The sequence below is a fragment of the Phascolarctos cinereus genome, unplaced genomic scaffold, assembly GCF_003287225.1.
Source record: "Phascolarctos cinereus isolate Bilbo 61053 unplaced genomic scaffold, phaCin_HiC Scaffold_4;HRSCAF=312, whole genome shotgun sequence".
NCBI lineage: Eukaryota > Metazoa > Chordata > Mammalia > Diprotodontia > Phascolarctidae > Phascolarctos > Phascolarctos cinereus.
The window spans coordinates 251,259,947-251,279,883 of record NW_027555847.1 but is presented as its reverse complement, the minus strand read 5'-3'; the positions used below and the strand labels follow the sequence as shown (position 1 = coordinate 251,279,883).

General features: G+C 33.5%; 1 protein-coding gene across 10 annotated transcripts in view; it reads left to right on the top strand.

Annotated features, from left to right (window-relative positions):
* Positions 1 to 19,937, top strand: part of UBAP2 (ubiquitin associated protein 2) — a 128,773-nt gene that overhangs the window by 34,690 nt on the left and 74,146 nt on the right. For all 10 annotated transcript variants that reach the window (XM_078152992.1, XM_078152993.1, XM_078152994.1 and 7 more), the window contains exons 3-5: positions 2,540 to 2,617; positions 15,534 to 15,644; positions 19,517 to 19,670. In XM_078152992.1, coding sequence (XP_078009118.1) covers positions 2,540 to 2,617; positions 15,534 to 15,644; positions 19,517 to 19,670 — 343 coding nt within the window. The remainder of the gene's footprint in view (positions 1 to 2,539; positions 2,618 to 15,533; positions 15,645 to 19,516; positions 19,671 to 19,937) is intronic.

Below are 19,937 nucleotides of genomic sequence, written 5' to 3'. Positions count from 1 at the left end.
CTCATACATTTCTTTTCCATTCTTCTCCACAGCTAGTATAGAGCTATGTGATAACTTTCTTGTATATTTAAAAGGAATAACAGGTTATACATAGATTTGCAGTTTCGTCTGTAGTCATCTTTTTTTTTATTATACTATGTTATGGAAATGCTTATTTTATTTCATAATTAAAAATAAAATTTTACATAAAAAGAATTACATGCTATTAGATAGCACTTAATAGTGATATTAATGGAAATGTCAAGGAAGCAGAAGTATGAATGAAAGGAGATAGTTATGGTATTTTAGAAATAGTTTGTGGGAAAGAATCAAAAGAGTGTTAAGGGTATGCAGTGGGAGTTTATATATAATAAGTATGTTTTCAGGAAGTTACATTTTTTAGAAGAGACTTTTTGAGTGGATTAGAGATTAGCCTTCTGGAAAAAGAATTTTAGATTTACCACTCAACTCCCAGATAGGACTAGATACTTTTCCCAGTGTGCCTCTTCAGATATTAAGAGAGGAATAGGAAGAGAATGAGTGTGAGTATTGGTATTTAGGTTTGGATGCATTTGGGAGCAGGCCTAGATCTGCATAATGAGAAGCAAATGTTTCTAGAGTGGAGAGAATTATGATTAAACTCTTTCCTCATCTTACTGTTTTTCTCTTTAATATCTTAGTATAGTCTTCTGGTTTTTTTTACCCTGTTCTGTGTATCTACTGGCTTCAGATACTGAGCAGTTAAAGCTTCTTGAAGAATAGTAGGCAATCCTTGATGCATGGCTAGAGTGCATCACCCATGTGGTGAAACCAATAGAGGCTAAGGCCACTGTTAAATAACTGGGAAAAATGTTGATGGGAAACTGTTGTGAGATGAATATATGTTGTCTCCAGAACCTCTCTTACACTAACAGTTTTGAGATTAGAGGACTAGCTTGGGGAGTTACTGTGAATATAGCATTGGAAATGCTTTGTGCCAATATGTTTGCTATCTCTGGAGCTAGGGGTTCTTAAGGAATCTTGTATTCACAGACTTGTTCAACTCTTTCCTGAGCCTCTGTTTCAACCTCCGGAGCCTTTGGATAGTTTTCAGGGGGTCCATGAATTTGGATAAGAATAAAATTTCATCTTTATTTTACTATAATTGTTTTCCTTTGTAATCCTGTGTGTTTTATTTTATTCATTTAAAAACATTTTGAGAAAAGGTTAATAGGCTCACTATTTACCTCTATTCAAGAGAGTTTTTTGGCCTGTGCAATGTAGACATTGTAGCTTTTGGAGTTTATGCTTGATTGTTACTTGGCTATGGCATATGTTTGAATCTGCCTTGGAAGCTATTAGAAAAGAAGTTTCTATAAGATTACTTGCAAAATCTGTTAATAACAACACCTGCAAAGGAAATGCACCTAAAAAGTAAGAAATACTGCAAAAAATTGTTAAGTGTTATAGCTACAGTAAATAATAGATTGTTTAATCATTTTAATTAGTTACGCAGTTGTGTGAAGTTGATTTTCTGAACATGTAATTTCCATGTGGAAACTGCCCTCTACCAAGGAATATTGAAACTCATCTAAGATTGAATACATATGTTCTAGGGGCAGCTAGGTGGCGCAGTGGATATAGCACTTGCCCTGGATTGAGGAGGACCTTAGTTCAAATGTGGCCTCAGACACCTAACACTTATTGGGCAAGTCACTTAACCCCATTGCCTCACCAAAAAAAAGAATACATATGTTCTAGGGAATTGTCTGAGGTACGGAGAGAGTAAGTAATTGCTCAGGATTATAGAGCTGATATGGGAGTTAGGATTTGAACTCAGGCTTCAAGTTTTTCTAGGCTTTAAGCCCTATCCTCTGTGTTGCTTGCCTTTTCTCAGTTACTTAGCTGAGACAGAAATTGAGAGAGTTTCTTGTTTAATAGTTTAAAACTTCGCTAACATTTTTAGGAAGCTGTGTGTGAGCATACTTACAAAATGCATACATGATTTGTGTTGATAGGTTTTGACATCAATTTAGCTTTTTAAAAAAAGAGGTTTAAGTCAAATAATTGGTTTTATCCTTTAATATACATATAGTGGGGCGGGTAGGTTTTTATTTTGTTTGTTTGTTTTACTTTGGTCTTATAAGAATGATACCACTAAGCCTTGGTTTTATAACAAGTTCATTTGCCATACCAGCTGTTCTTTCTGCCTACACATCCACTTCCTGCTGTTCTCCCCCCCCACCCTTTTTTTACCCCATTTCATTTAATGCTTAGTTATGAAGAGAAACATCGTTGAGGTCATTGTTTCTGTGATTATCTAATGCTAATAAAGCATGTGGAGACTAAGTAGAACACAAATTTTAGGACACTTAAGATACAGAAATGAAACACTAATACTTGTCTTTATTATGGTAAGTTTACCTTATAATAATTATTGCTAGTATAAGTTGCAAAAGGGGGCTATTTACTATATAACTCAGATTAATATAGTGTTTTGGGTTCTTGTACATTATGCAAATTTTGACATTTTGATTGTTTTTTTATTGCAGAAACCTAAATTGTTCTTTGTACTTTTTAGGCAACAGCTGAACAGATTCGCCTCGCTCAAATGATCTATGATAAGAATGATGCAGACTTTGAAGACAAAGTTAAACAGGTACGTTACTGTCAAACAGAAGTTCTCATTTTAGTTTTAATTTTTATTTTCTAGGATTTCAGTTATATTGTAAAATGAACATACGATAAGCATTAGCCATGGTTCATTGAAATTTTGATAAAGTGTCACTTGTAAAATGTTTGCTCCGTCTAATTTTAAATATGGGAAACAGTATTTTTTTAGGTGTCGTAAGATGTCTGGGAATTGATACTCTCATTGCTCTTAAACATTGCTAAGTATTCAGTTAGCTAAATATTCCCTGATGATCTGTTTAGAATACCATTTCTTTTTTTCCCTCACTTAATAGTATTTTATTTTTTTCAATTACATGTAAAGATAGTTTTCAACATTCAGTTTTATAAGATTTTGAGTTCCAAATTTTTATCCCTCCTTCCACTCCCAGGACAGCAAGCAGTCTGACATATACATACATACGTACATATATATATGTACAATCATGTTAATCATACTTCCGTATTAGTCATGTCATGAAAGAAGAATCAGAACAAAAGAGGAAAACCACAAGAAAGTAAAAACAGTGAAAATAATATGCTTCCATCTGCATCCAGACTCCATAGTTCTTTCTCTGGGTGTGGATAGCCTTTTCCATGATGAGTCTTTTGGAATTGTCTTGGATCATTGTATTGCTGAGAAGAGCTAGTACATCATAGTTGATCATTGCATAATGTTGCTGTTACTGTGTACAATGTCAGTACAATTTGAAACTTACCACTTAAGAAATAAATTACTCTCATTGTTAAAATAAATTCCTACTAATTGGAGAAGTGGTGTGTGAATTTTACTTGTACCTACTACTTCTGGGTTTTGCAGTATTTGATTTTGAATTGTGTTCAAAAACATAAGCTCACAAGAAGTATTTTCATTTTTAAAGTCTTTTGTTCTGGAGAGATCTTTGTTAAATAAAGGGGCTGAGCTAAATGATTTTCAGGGTCCCTTTCATCTCTAAATCTTAGGTCTTATTGAAGAAAGGTAGCATAGTACATTGGGAAAAGCTCTACAAGAATTCTAGACTTAGAGTGAGGAGAGGCCTGTGTTCAAATCTTGCTTTTTATGTTTACTACTAGCTGTGTGATCATGGGCAAGTCATTTAATCTGCAGGAGGCTTAGTCTCATCTGTAAAATGAAATTTGATATTTATAGTAATAATACCTGACCTTTAGATAGGGTTTTAAGGTATGCAAAGTACCTAACATACATCTACTCTCTTGAGCCATAAACAATATTATTCCCCCCCACCCCTTTTTCTTTCTTGTTTTCTTTTTACAGTGATAGAAACAGAGATATAGGGTAAAGGTTTTGCATATAATCCTATGGCGACTGGTAAGGGTCATAGGCAATTTTAGTACTCAGGTCCCATGATTCCAGGTACTCTTTCCACTGTACTTTGTTGCCTCTCTACCCACTTCACAGTGTTGTTTTGGGAATCAGATGAGATAATTTATAGCATTTGTAAACCTTAAAGAACCATTTGTCAGTTATTATTATTATTATTATTATTATGAGTAATGGAATCACAGCATTAGTGCTGAAAAGAAAATTAAGAGATCTGTTATTCTAGCTTACTCATTTTACTGTAAGAAAACCTAGGTCCAGAAAGGCCAGTAGTAGCCTTGCCCAGAATCATTTAGCTAATAAATGGCAGAGATGGGATTGAAACTTGGGTCTTCTCACTTCATATTCAGTGATCCTTTCCAATTCAAGTCACTCAGGCTCACAATTTAAGTGTCATCCTCCACTCCTCAGTCACCCCACTCTCACCTTCATATCCAGTTTGTCTCACAGTGCTGTCAATTCTACCATCTTTTGTACATCCCTTTCTCTCCTCTGAAGCTGCTACCACCCTGATCCAGGCCCTCATAACCTGATACCTAGATTGCTGTAATAGCCTGTTATCCTAGTTGGTTTTCCTGCCTTGAGTTTCTCCCCACTCCAGTCCGTTCTCCATTCAGCTTTTAAATTAATCATCTGAAAGCATACATCTGCCATGTTGCTGCACCCTTGTTCACTAAGGTCCAGTGGCTTCCCATCACTTCCAGGATATAGGAGAAAGCTCAAGGGAAATTGACTAAAAGTTGATACTTAGAAGAGAGATTAAAAACTTACATCACCACTCAGAGATTCCCAGAAGATAAAAAAAAAAGTTTTAGCTCAATGGAAGTTGTTTCCTTAGAAAAGTAAAGGAGCAGGTGGAATTGATTTTATCATGCATTCTGAGGCAATAAGAAACTCTTTGCCTGGGACTTTTGATCATCTTATTTGAAAAGTATTTGTAAAAAGGCTATAATGCAGATAATTGTAGGTTACTTGCCAATATTTCTTCAAGTGATGAGGAGGTAGAAAAATTCTACAAAGAACTTGAACAAAACTCTAAATTTAATCATTATGCTCTGATGTTTGTTGACTTCAGAAACTCCTAGATAATAGATTATTAATAAAAGGAAGACTTTTTACTTCAGCAGTGTGGTACTAACATTGATTGCATTTGACCAGTTTCATTACACCTCAGTGTTGACTTTATTATTTATATTTACGTTGTTATACTTGTTACATTGTTTTCCTTAGCCATTCCCATGTCAGTGGGCGTATATTTTGTTTTCAAAATTTTGTTAACACAATTTCTACAAATATTTTGTACATATGGGTATTTTTCTTGCAGTCAATAACTTCATTGATATCTTGTCCCAATAGTGGAATTAGTTCCCTGAGTCATTTTATTAACTTTCTCTTACATAATTCCAAATTGCTTTTTGTAATGGTTGAATAAATTCATAGCTCCCTCAGCAGTGCATTAGCATGTGTGCTTTTCCTCAACCCCCTTTACAATGAATATTTCCATCCTTTAACACTTTTAATTTGTTGGGTATAAGAGGGTACCTTAGTATTGCTGAAATTTGTATTTTCCTGATTGGTAGTGACTTTGAACGTTTCTAAGGTGATTGTAGTTAGTTGTTATTTCCTCTCAAAAATTGTTCTTCTCAGAGGGGCATAGTCAGGATGGCAAAGTGAGAGCTTAGCAGCTTTGCTGCAGCAGTTCCCCCCAAACCTCTTCCACAATGACCTAAAAAATGTGCTGAACCAAATTCTGAGTGGGAAAGCCAAGAAAAAGTCAGAATAAGTAATTTTCCAGCCCAGGGAAGCTTAGGAAGCTGGTGAGGTCTGCTGATACTGGAGTGGTAATCAGGAGTATTGTCATTGGGTTGTGACAGTAATAGTAACAGTGAAAGTGAGCAGCTCAGTGCCCTGGGATGGTAAGGGGATTGCACACCTACCCAGAAAGAGATCTTAGGTGACCCCTGTCCTAGCATTGAGAGCAGGAAAGGTGCCATCTAGAAGCTGTGTTGAATTATTTTGAATGGCAGGAAATAACAAACTACTCCAGTGTCCTTGCCAAGAAAACGCCAAATAGTTTTCTATGAGCACAGAGTCAGACATGATTGAACATTAACAACAGTGATAACATGACAACATGCGAAATTTGTTGAATGCAGCCAAAGCATTACTTAAATTTGTATCTCTAAATGCTTAAATCAGTGAAAGATCAGCTTGATAAATAAGGCATGCAACTTAAAAAAAAACTTAGAAAAATGACAAATTAATCTCCCCAATTAAACAGCAATGTAGAAATCCTGAAAACCAAGAGATTATAACAAAATTGAAAGTTTTAAAAAAATTGAACAAATAAATAAAACTAGAAGCTGGTTTTATAGGAAGGAAAAAGACCAATAAAATAGACATTTGGCTAAATTGATTAAAAAGGGAAGAAAAAGGAACAAAACCAAATAACCAGTGTCACAGAAAGAAAAGGATGAATGTATAACTAGAGAAAATGGAATTAATCATTAGGAGCTATTTTCACCAACTATATGCTGATAAAGTTGAAGATCTTAATGAAATGGATGAATATTTACAAAAATATAAATTATCTAGGTTAACAAAAGACAAATAAAATATTAAGGTTAACTGCCTTAGAAAAAGAAATTTAGCAAGCCATAAACTCCCTATGGAAAAACCCCAGGACCAAATGGATTAAAAAATATTCTACCAGATATCAAAGAATTCCATTACTATATAAATTGAAAAAATAGGTAAAGTAGCATTTCTACCAAATTCTTTTTATGATTCAAATTTCCTGAATGGATATTAATGCAAAAATATGAACTAAAACAAGGAGATAACAACAGTATATCAACAAAGATCATATGCTGTAACCACAATGGACTGGAATGCAGAGGGCTAGGCTAGTTCAGTATTAGCAAACCAATAATCATAATTGGCAGTCAGTAATAAAACAAAAATCAAAATAGATGCAGAAAAAAGTTTTTGACAAAATACAACAGCCATTCCTATCAAAAATACAAAGAAACATGGGAATAAATGGAGCTTTTCTTAAAATAAGTTTTAACTGTCTAAAATGAAGAGCAAGCATCTGTAATGGGAATAAATGTTCCAGTAAGATTATGGTTGAAGCAAAGCTGTTCATCATCACCGTTATTATTCAGTATTGTACTAGAAATGCTAGATGTAGCAAAAAGACAGGAAAAAGAAACTGAAGGAATAAGAATAAGCAATGAGAACACAAAACTATTACTCTCACAGGTATATAATGGTTTATTTACGGGACCCTAGAGAGTTAAAAACTAGTTGAAATAAGAACTTCAGCAGAGTTGCAGGATATAAAATAAACCTGCACAAATCATCGCATTTCTGTATCTTACCAGCAAAACCCAGTCAGAAGATACAGAAAGAGAAACTCCTTTCAGGATAACTTCAGAGAATATAAAATTTGTGAGAGTCTTCCAGCCAAGATACACACAGGAGCAGTATAAACACAATTATAAAATGCTTTTCACACAAATAAAAAGTCTAAATAATTGAAGAAATATTAATAGCTCATGGTTAGGTTGAGCTAATATATTAAAAATGTCAGTACTTCCTAAATTGATTTACTTTTCCTTTGCATACCAGCTTGTTAAAGAATTATTTTATAGGGCTAGAAAACATGACAACAGAATCCATCGGGAGGCACAAAAAGTCAAGAATATCAAGGGGAATCAATGAAAAAAAACTAAAGGAAGGGGACCTACTATCTATACTGCAAAGTTGTTTTTTATCCAAACAGTTTGATATCGGATAAGAAATAAAATGAAACTGTTTGGGTGCACAACAAACAAATGAGCCAAGTAACCTAGTATCCAGTAAACCCAAATATCCCAGGTAGTAGGGCAAGAACTCACTATTTGACAGAAACTACTGGGAAAACTCAAGTAGCCTGGCAAAAGCTAGGCAGAGACTAACATCTCATACTCTATACCAAGATAAGCTCAAAATGTGTGCATGATTTTGGCATAAAAGGTAATGTCCTAAGCAAGTTAGTGGGATGGAGAAGGAATTAACTGTCAGATCAATGGATAGGGAAGGGTTCATAACCATGCAAGAGATAGAGAGATTCATGGGAGGTAAAATGGAGAATTTTGATACAAAAGCAATGCAGCTAATCTTAGAAAAACAAGAAACTGGGGAGTAGGAGGGAATCTTTGCTGCAAGTTTTCTGATGTCTCATTTCTTAAATAAGTATTGTAACTAGGCCCTATTATGAGAGCTGATATAAACAGGATGAAATCAAAGCTCTCAATAGTCACATGAAAAAATGCTCTAAACCATTAATAATTAGACTAATACAAATTAAAACAACTCTGAGGTACCACTTTATAACCATCAGAGTGGCTAACATGACAGAAGGTAAATGACATGCGCTGGAAGGGATGTGAAAAAAACAAAGTTATACTCATAAATTGTTAGTAGAGCTGTGAGCTAGTACAGCCATTATGGAGGGCAATTTGAAATTTCCTAAAAAGGCTATAAAACTGAGAGTACTCTTTGACCCAGCAATACTACTACTATGTTTATATCCCAAAGGAAAAAAAGAAAAAACCCACATGTGCAAAAATGTTATAGCAACTCTTTGTGGTAGCAAAGAATTAGAAACTTAAGGGATGTTCATTAGTTTGAGAATGACTGAACAAGTTATGCTACACTAATGTAATGGAATCCTGCTGTACTATAAGAAATGATGGAGGGGATGGTTTTAACCCAAAAATCTAGGAAGACTTGTATGAACTAATAAAAAGTGAAGTGAGCAGAACCAGGAGAACAATTTACACAGGAATATTAAAAAGATAATCAACTGTGAAAAGATTTAGTAACTCAGATTAATACAGTGATCCACCACAATTCCAAAGAAATCAAGTTGGAAAATGCTATCCACCTCCAGACTGAGAACTGATGGACTCAGAGTGCATCTTTCTTTTCCTTTTTCTTTTTGGACAGGAGGGAGAAACATGGCTAATGTGGAAATATGTTTTGTATGACTTCTTACGTATAATGAGTATTGTGTTTCTTGCTTTCTTAATGGAAGGAGGGAGAGAGTTTTTTTGTGCATAATCTTTATTTTCAGGTACTTGCATCTATCATTTCTAATAATTTATTTTCTTAGTTTGTCACTTTTCAAATAACTAATTAAGTCTGATTTTTTTCCCACTCCTTTATTGCCTTCTCAAAGGTAACCAAATGAACATCAGGAACTACTGACCTGTGTTCCCACTGTTCTATCTGTACAAAACCTTTAAAGTTATTTATACACAAATTCAGAGCATTTTAATAAGAGTGTTAGTAGGGAACAAGTAGATTTCATCAAGTGATTTAGCAGTGGACCAGATCTTTATTATTTCACAAATAAGAGATGTCAAGAAAATATTATAAGATCTCATTGTGCCTATTGCTTGTTGATTACAAAATGCTAATTTGCTAGGAAAGTACTGATAGACTCTGTTAAAGATGTTTCTCTTCCATACATTAAGATCGTCAAGGATGCCTTGGGAGATGTAAGAGCAGAATTAACTGTTCATTGACATGCTATAAACAAGCATCAAGTTAGCCCCAAAACGAGGGGAAATACTCACCAAAAGTACTTGCCACTGTGATAGAGGATATACAAGCACAGAGTCCAGGTGGAAAAGAGATTTCCCCATGGATGGTTGAGGTTCTCCAGTTGCCCTTGTTTGTTCACGTTCATTCATGTTCATCAAGTTCCAGAACATTGCAAGTCCTCCTCATAGATCTGTACTCAAAGAGGATACTAACTCAAAGGGGTTTGGCCTCATCATCCTCACAAGAAAGACCAAGTGGATGAAGAACTGTCTGTTGCCCAGATTACAACATGCATCCGAATGGACACACCCTAGAGTGCTTGTTAACAATATGTGTATCTGAGGCAGAAAATACAAATGGGTGATAAATTAGGTGTATAGTGGAACAGGAATAGGAGAGAAGGTTATTTTTTTAAGTTTTGGAAATTGCAAAGCTCTTTAATTGACCCCAAATTTCTCATAAAAACAAAGGCTTGTCTTTTTAATATCATTTTACAGTGTTGCTATATGGCAGTGTGGCATGGAAGATACCACATGCAGAGCAATGAGGTGCAGCATGAGTAACATCACCAAGAAAATATATGCTAGGAAAAAGGATAGGTTTGCTGATCATGTGGCAGCAGCATTTGGTTGACAATGCAAATAAGGCAGATCTCTTGAATGTTGAGTAGGCTCCCCTGGGGTGAACTTTGTAGGATGACTTGAACTAGATTTGCGGATGAGCAGGCATGGATGGGTTGGGAGTCAGCACTTTTGGATGAAGCTCATAGATTTATGATATTACAGATCTATTTTAATATCAGGTTTGTTAGGTTAAAAAACTCATAGCTAATTTTTTAAGTGATTTGTTCTTAAAAGAAATTTACTGTAAATATGTGGTGTGAGGGGGATTGAATTGTAATATTTTGTTATGTCATCTAATTTTCCTAATAATTTTCATTGAACAATGATCCTTTACTAATATTTTATAGTCTTGTACTTTCACTTAACCCCTTGAATATATTTGGTTCTATTTCTGGTATTTTATTGTTCCACTGGCACTTTTTTATCTAATATCTAATAATAATTTTTTTGTTTTTACATTTAACTAGATTTGTCCTTGTATCACTTCCTCTCCCAGAAAGCTGTCCTTGATTTGAAGGACTTTCTTTGAAGAAAAAGAGGAATAGAAAAATATTAAGAAAAACTGATCAATATTAAAAAAAAAAATCTGATGTTTGTAATGTCCACATTCCTAACCCCTGAAAGGAGCAGAAGGAAGTATCTTAGTATATGTTTTCTTTGGAACCAAGCTTGTTCTTCATATTTTTAGTTTTGATTGTTTTGTAGTTGTTCTTTCTATTTGTATTATAGTCATTACGTATATTTTATTGAATCTGCTTACTTTGTTTTGTTTCCTGTGAGCCTTTTTATGATTCTTTACATTCCTCATATTCAGACTCTCTTACAACGTATTACTATTCCTTTACATTCATATGTCACAATTTTGTTTTGCTGGGGATCTACTTTGTTTTCAGTCCTTTGATATCAAAAATAGTGCTGCTTTAATTGTTTTTTGTATATACAATCTTTGTTTTTGTCAGTAACCTCTTTGGAGTATATGCCTAGCAGTGTGATATGTGTGAAAGAATATAGAATTTTTAGGCATTTCATTTGCAAAATTCAGAAATGTTTTCTAGCATGCTTTTACCAGTTTATAACTCCTCATGATATATTAATGTAATTTAGTTTCCATTACCCTGCCAACATTGACATACTGTCTTTACCAAAACTTAAGAGTTTTGTAGAATTTATTTTTTGAGTTGTGATCAAAACATGAGCTTATAGTTTTAGTATTTTCATTTTGCTGGATATATGAGGGTGAAGCTTTAAAATTGTTTTAATATTCTTCTCTCATTAATTCTTTCATAAGGTCAGTTGCTCACATCTTCTTTTGAGATTTTAAAATTTGTATCCTTTGATCATTTATCTGTTAAGGAAGCAGATAGTTGGTAATTTTATGTAACATATTATGAAATCTGGCAGGGTTGAGGCACAGTTCATCAGCTTTCTCCCACATATTTCCTTTGATATTCTTACTTTTTTTCTCTCCATATAACATTGTTATATTATCTAATTCTACAAAATAATCTGTTTTGATTTGCTCTTTTTTTAAATCTGCATCTTAATTTGGGAACCTTGAAATTTTTACCCTTTTGAATCATCCTAATCACGTACACAGGTCATCTTTACAAATGTTTACTTATTTCTATTTTTTAAGAAGTTTGTAGGGGGCAGCTAGGTGGCGCAGTGGATAGAGCACCGCCTTGGAGTCAGGAGGACCTGAGTTCAAATCTGGCCTCAGACTTGACACTAGCTGTGTGACCTTGGGCAAGTCACTTAACCACAACTGCCTAAGCAAAAAAAAAAAAGTTTGTAAGAAGTTGATGTTTAGATTTCTTTTTAAATATATTTTTTTAAAGTTTTTGTATTTTATTTCACCCACCTACTCCTAATTTTCCATAGCTCTGAAAGGATATTCCATATTACCCTAATTTGCTTATGGTATCTCTCTTTTATGTCTAAGTCATGTGCTTATATTGACTGCATCTTGGTATGCAGTGTGAGATATTGATCTTACAGCTAATTTCTGCCAACCTGGTTTCCAGTTTTCTCAGCAATTTTTGTCAGATAGTGAGTTCTGTCCCCAAAGTTTGGATCTTTGTGTTTATCAAACAGTAGTTTACTGTGGTCATTTACTGCTATGTATTATGTATGTTATTTTTTCTAGCTCAATAAAATAATTTTTTGGTAGTGGCACTGAATAAGTAAATTAGGTAACATTGTCATTTTTATTACGTTGTCTCAGCCACCCCATGAGCAATCAATATTTTTCCAGTTGTAAAAACTGGCTTTATTTGTGTGAAATATGTTTTGTAATTGTGTTCATATATATAGTTCCTGGGTTTGTCTTGGCAAGTAGACTCCAAAGTATTTTATGTTGTCTACAGCTGTTTTAAATGGAATTTCTCAATCTCTTGCTGTTTAACTTTGTTGGTAGTATATAGAAATGCTGGTGATTTGTATAGGTTTATTTTGTATTCTGCAACTTTGCTAAGTTAATTATTTAAACTAGCTTTTAGTTTATTCTCTAAGATTCTCTAAGTATACCATTATATATCATCTTCAAAGAGTGATAATTTTGTTTCCTCATTGCCTATTCTAATTCCTTCAATTTCTTTTTCTTCTCTTATTGCTGTAACTAGCATTTCCAGTACAATATTGAATAGTAGTGGTGAATGTAGAGACTTTTGCTTCTCCTCTTATCTTATTGGGAAGGCTTCTGGTGTATCCCTATGACAGATAATGCTTACTGATGGTTTTAGATATTCCTTATCATTTTAAGGAGAAAGCTCCATTTATTCCTATGCTTTCTAGTGTTTTTAGTAGGAATGAGTGTTGTATTTTGACAAGCCTTTTCTGTATCTATTGATTATCATATGATTTTTGTTGGTTTTGTTACTGATATGGTTAATTATGCTGATAATTTTCTTAATACTGAACTAGCCCTACATTCCTGGTATAAATCGAGCTTGGTTATAGTATATGATCTTTGTGATATATTGCTGTAATCTCCTTGGTAGTATTTTAGCTAATATTTTTGCTTCATTAGGGAAATTGGTCTCTAGTTTTCTTTCTCTGTTCTTGCTCTCCCTGGTTTAGGTATCAGCGCTATATTTGTGTTGAAGATTGTTAGATTTATGAGATTCTCAGCCCACCCCACCCCCTTTTTTTTTTTTGGAACTCATTCCAACAGAATTGACTCATATCTATACCTTCTTTCTATGTAAACTTCTTTTAACGGCCCTAATAATGATTGCTTTTTGGAATTACATGTATCATCTTCCCACATAGGAATATAAACAGTTTAACTTAATTGTGACCTTTATGATTATACTTTCATGTTTACCTTTTTATGCTTAAAAGTTGATTTTAAAACTTCATGTGTGCCTTTGTTAGAGTAGTGCTCAATATTTTATAGTTTCTTATTGCAAATATGTAATCTCTTTCTAGAAATTTTAACTATTTTTAAAAATACTGGTGATTCATTTTTAATCTTTCAATAGTCAGTTTTTGTTATGAGTTAGATTTTTCATTATAATAGCAGTAATAAAATGTCAAATGAAGTTGGCTATGTTAAAGAGTATTCTGTACCTGAATTTTAATAATAATAATAACAGTTAAAATTTCTGTAGTGCTTTAAGGTTTCTAAAAAACCCTTTTTTGCACGTTTTATCTCATTTTATCCTCACCCCAACACTGAGGGTGGTAGGTACTATTACTATCTTCATTTTTCATATGAGGAAACTTGGGCAGGTAGTGCTAGTGTCACACAGCTAGCCATATTTGGTCTTTGATTAACAGTTTCATATTCTTTAGTTCTGTATTCTATCCGCTGTGCCACTTAGCTTCCTCCATTTTAATAGAAATACCTCTGTTCGTTTAATATAACATTAACTTCTGGTTTCGAATAGATGCTTTTTTGTCCTGTTTAAATAATCTCTCTTAATTAAAAAAAAATTACAAATGGATGCTATATTTTATCAAAGACTTTTTGCATATATTAATAGCGTAATCTTTATGATCTTAATATCAACCCATCCCTTTAATTTTGTAGTATCTTAGGAAGCTTTTAGATAATGCTATTTAATAGAATATAACAATTTTTAAAAAATTCTAATCTGGTAATATTTTTACAGTATCAGTTATGAAATTGGTGTTTTGTGTTTTGTTTTGGTTTTTTTGCCTTGTCTTTGAAGGATTCTGGGACTAAAATTTGGTTTGCCACATTGAGTCATATCTTGTTTTAATATTTATTAGCAATATATATTATTAGGGAGTGGTAAGGGCCACAGAATACTTTGGCTATTTGGGACAAAAGAGGAGGATTAAAGAAATATTCCTGCTTGAGGAGCAGATGACAGAAAGAAGACAGTCTGGTACTTTTTTACCTCCTATTGGAATGTTAGTACATTGATCAAAATTTTACCTTTTCAGTTGAACACATCATTTTGAGGGTACTGAAAAGAATATACTGACACACAAGTTGTAGCTTTTAATATCCCCTTGTCAAGCAGTTAATTTTGGGGGTACAAAGTAATGAAGGACATGGTCAGCTAAAAATAATGAAATTGAGTTGAGAAGGGGTCACAAAGATTTTGTCACTGATATCCCTGCAAAAGAAATCCCTTTGTAAAACCTCACGGAAGTAGATTACAGCTTTTGGAAAAATTGTTCGTATATAACAGGTTGGCTAGTGTGTTCTAAAAAGGCAAGGTTATAGGAGCAGTACCAGGGTATGGAATGAGACTCAGAAAGCCATGACATAATGATTCCTTAATATGTAATCTTACACCCCTTTTATTTTTTAATTGATGAATTCCATGCAACTCAAGCTTTTACTAACCTTTGAAAAGTAATGCAACTTGCTAATGTGGGAATTTGTTTTTCTGAAGCATGAAACTACGAATTGAGGACTTTATTTTTCTTTTTTAAATTTACTAATGGGGAAGTTGGAGTAGTAGCTTAATGAGATAAAAAAAAAAAGTAATGCACCAACTAATGGACCCTAGCTTAGGGGTGTTAACACAGGTTGGGGAGATGATATTATCAAATTTGGTTGGCGAACTGGTCTGTCTTTGGAGGACTTAAAGCTAGGAGCAAGGGGGCTCATTGGAAACGAAATAAAAAGGTATACTTGTTCTAATTGAAATCTTGGAAGGCTACGTTTTCACATAATAGGTGACCCAAGTTTAGCTGTGGGAGGATAAAGGGTACATGTAGACTTAAAGTTCAATTTAAAATAATCACTTTATGATCAATTGTCATGAAGTACACAGATGAACCTAAAAATTGAGAATTATTTAAGCTCTTGAAAATATTTTGTTGAAACATTATTGTTTATTAACTAATTTGTGCTTCTTCCATAGCTTATGGAAGTAACAGGGAAAAACCAGGATGAATCCATAGTAGCCCTACATGATTGCAATGGCGATGTGAATAGGGCCATCAACATATTGCTAGAAGGGAATTCAGACACGGTAGGTATTAGTTTGTAAAATACTTATGGGGTATTTGTAGTTGATTTTTTTGGTAGTGAAATTTTATCATTTTAAGTACAAGCACAGTAGAATTTGGTAAGTAGGCTTCATTGGCTTTAATTGTCTCATATTTCCTGGGTTTTAAAATTTTGTTTTGGGGGCAGCTAGATGGTGCAGTGGATAGAGCACCAGCCCTGGTTTCAGGAGGACCTGAGTTCAAATCCGGCCTCAGACATATAACACATACTAGCTGTGTGACCCTGGGCAAGTCACTTAACCCCATTAGCTAGCCAAAAGAAAAAAAAATTGTTTTGTTTTTTGTTTTTTAAGATAACTTCTGGATTACTGTAAATCTGCTTCAATTGTTGAGATAAGGTTTTTTTTCCAAACAAATTATACCTTTTCTCTCAAGTTTCTCCTTATTTTTCACTACAACAAATGAAGCGTTTCAAAGTAATATCTTTTGTGATATTGAGAGCTAGCCAAAAGAAAAAAAAATTTGTTTTGTTTTTTGTTTTTTAAGATAACTTCTGGATTACTATAAATCTGCTTCAATTGTTGAGATAAGGGTTTTTTTCCAAACAAATTGTACCTTTTCTCTCGAGTTTCTCCTTATTTTTCACTACAACAAATGAAGCGTTTCAAAGTAATATCTTTTGTGATATTGAGGAGTCCTAATTTTGTAAATTTTTTTTCTCCAGACTGTCTATATTGTTAACTTCCATTTTGTTTTTGCCTTTTTTCTGATAGTTATGGGGAACATTTGAGGGACCAGAAATTCATTTCGGTGTTAATTATATGATTATACATTATGAATAAGGTTATGGTTGAATTTTAATTCCTTTTTTTTTTCTAGTTGAATCAGAACTGAAGGTGTAGAAAAAATAACAAACTGTACATCTAGAAAGCAGATTCTAATGTGTAATTGAATGTAATTGAATCACCCCTTGGACAGTTGAAAATAGGGCTTATGTCAGATATATTCTATTATATGTCACTTTCAAAAGGCAGAAAGGTACAAATACGAATGTGAATACATATTTGTAGGTGAATACAATATTGAGTGTGTGGAAAATCAAATGGCTTTAGTTTAGGTGGGGGAGTTTCTCTTAGTGTATCTCTTTCATTTCAAATAAAATGATTTCTAATACTGACTCAGATAGACGGCTAAATAGCTGCATGATCCTAGACAAGTCACTTAGTTTCCATCTACTCTGTGTAAAATGGGGATCCCGTAATACAGTAATATATTCATGTTTCCTTTCTTCCCCCTAACTTCACTGAGGAAGCCCAGTACGCAGTTAAATAGCTCTAATTCTTAGGAAGCTTTTCTTTACATAGAACCTAAATCTGGCTCCTTCTGATTATTCTTAATTCTGCCTTCTGGGTCCAACAAAAACTTCTAATCTGTATTCTAAATAGTAGCCCTTAAGTACTTGAAGATAGCTGTTGTACTAACCTCTAAATTCTCTTTCCTGACTTTGAGGCAAAGTACCATTTAGAAACCAGCTACACACAGATTTATAAATTTATTACATACTGGGGACCAAATTCTTTCCAGAACTTGTTTGAAGTACAAAACAAATTCACAGTTAAAAGCTGTTTTAAAAAAAGCAAAACAGTGCTTGTAGAACATTTTATAAATTATAAGCATTCATTTTACATATATCATTACACCTCTGCCAGGAAGTGGGTAATATTCCTAATTATTACATTGATCAGTGTTATAAATCTCTTAAAGAGTTTTTATTTTTATTACTGTTATAGTATAAATTGCTCTCCTACTTCTGTTTACTTCATTCTGCATCAGTTCGTGCAAGTCTTGACAGGTTTTTCTGAAACTGTCCCTTTCCTTTCATTATTTCTTATAGCATAATAGTATAACATTGCATTCATATACCGTAATTGTCTAGACATTCTCCAGTTGATGTCCAGGACTTTCGTTTCCAGTTCTCAGCTACCTTATTTAATTTTATAATTAAAATATATAAATATTTTTGTGCATAGAGGACTTTTTCCTCTTGCTTTGGTCTCTTTGAGGTGTAGGCCTAGTTGTCATATTACTCACTAGTGCACAAGTATGCATGATTCCAACTTGTTTTCCAGAATGACTAGAGCAATTCACAGATCCACCAATGGAACACTAATATGCCTGTTTTCTTGGAGCCCCTTCCAAATGTCAGCTTTCCTAGCTAATGTATTTAAGGTGGAAACTCAGAACTACTTTAATTTTGTTGGTTATTAGTGGTTTCAATCATTTTTTCATATTGCTATTGATAGATTGCCTGGATTTCTTCCCTTCACAACTGCCTGTTCAAATCCTTTGATCATTTATCATGTGGGGAATGGTTCTTATTCTTCTAAATTTGAATCAGTTGGTTCTGCATCTTAAAACTGAGACATTTAACAGAGAAATAAGCTGCAAAGATCCTTTACCCTCCCTTAACAGTTTCCCTTCTGATCTTAGCTATGGTTTTTTAATCTTAGGTTTGTACAGAACCTTTTTATTTTACATCATCAAAATTGTCCATTTTGCCTTACGTATTGCTCTTTCTTGTTTGGTAATAAACTGTTATCCTTTATGACATGACCTGTTTGGATCCTGTCTTGGTATGTAATGTGAGATGTGGATGTAAATTTCTCAGAGATTGCCATTCATTTTCTCAAAACTTTTTGTCAGGTAGTGATTTCTTATCCCAATATCTGGAGTCTGAGTTTATTAATAGACTTCTGGATTTACTTTTATATATGTGTACTTTTTCTACTGATCACTCTCTTTTTAAGCCAGCACCAGATTATTTTGAGATTAGTATAGTTTGAGATGAGTGTTACTATTCCCCTTCCGTTCTACTTTTTTTCATTATTTCCCTTGAGATTTGTGACTTTTTTGTTCCTCTAGATGAATTTTGTTACCTTTTTTTTAGTTATATAAAGTAATCCTTTGGTATTTTTATTGCTGTGGCCCTAAATAAGTAAACCAATTTAGATAGTATTGTCATTTTTATTATATTTGCTCTAGCCTGCCATGAGCAATGAATAGTTCTGTAATTTTTTTTTTGTTTATTACCATAAAGATTGTATGTGTATCTTTGGAGCATAGACTCCCAAGTATTTTATACATTCTGTAGTTATTCTAAATAACACTTCTCTATTTCTTCTTGCTGGGTTTTATTGGTAATATGTAGAAATTCTGGCTACTTTATGTGGTTTTTTTTAATCCTTCTACTTTGATAAAGTTATTAATTTTTCTAATTTATTTTCAGTTGACTGTATAGGCTTCTCTAAGTATACTTTCTTATCATCTTCAAAAGGCAATTTTGTTTCCTCTCTTTCTGTTTTCTCCATTACTTTTCCTTTTCTTATCTGTTATTTTTTTTGTCAGTGGTGTCTTGTAGCATAATGGTAAGTTTACATTTATGTAATGCTGTATGAATATGATATACTATATTTCAGATGTTAAGCAGGGCAGGTATTATCTGCATTTTTCAGATGAGTAATTAATTTGAGGCTAATATTGCTTAACTTAATTGACTTGTGTAAGGGTTAAACAGTGAAAAGTTGAAGTGGTAGGACCTGGTCATTTATTTGTTCTGTATCTTATTGCCTCATGGTATTAGAGTTTTATCGAAATTTGGGCAGTGACCCACTTCTTAGCTAATATCAATATAGAAAAGAAACTCTTGGTTAGAAAAAGAATATTCAAGGTATCAGAAATTTTAAAATAGATGAATTTTTATGTTGGTTATTCAACCGAAAGCTTTGAATGCTTACTATTATTGTTACAATTATGGGGGAAAGATAAGTTTGGAAGATATTTTTAATGCTCTTTGGTTTAGTTTTGAACATTTAACTGTTTTCTTTTCTGCAACTAGACTTCATGGGAGACTGTAGGTGGTAAAAAGAAGAGTATTGGAAAAGAGAGCTCAGAAAACAAAGAGAATAGAGAAAAAAGAAACGATAAAGAGACAGGTCGTGTACGTGGAAGCAACAACCGGCGGGGAAGAGGTGGCAGTCGTGGTAGAGATTGTAAGTGCAAATCTCCCTCTACCCCCCTTGTCTCCCAATAGCATTCCCAGTTTTTTTGGAGCTGAAATAGGTGGTCTGTTTAAATATAATATCAATACTGATCCACCAACTTGTGGCTAGCATCATTTTTGCCTTATCCTTTTGGCTTTTATGTATGTTTCTGAGAACTGTGCTCATTTTTGTTCCGAAATATTTTGAGGGATAAATTTTCTCATTATGGAGGTAGATTTATTCTTTTCTCGTTTTCTCTTGGACTGAATATTATTA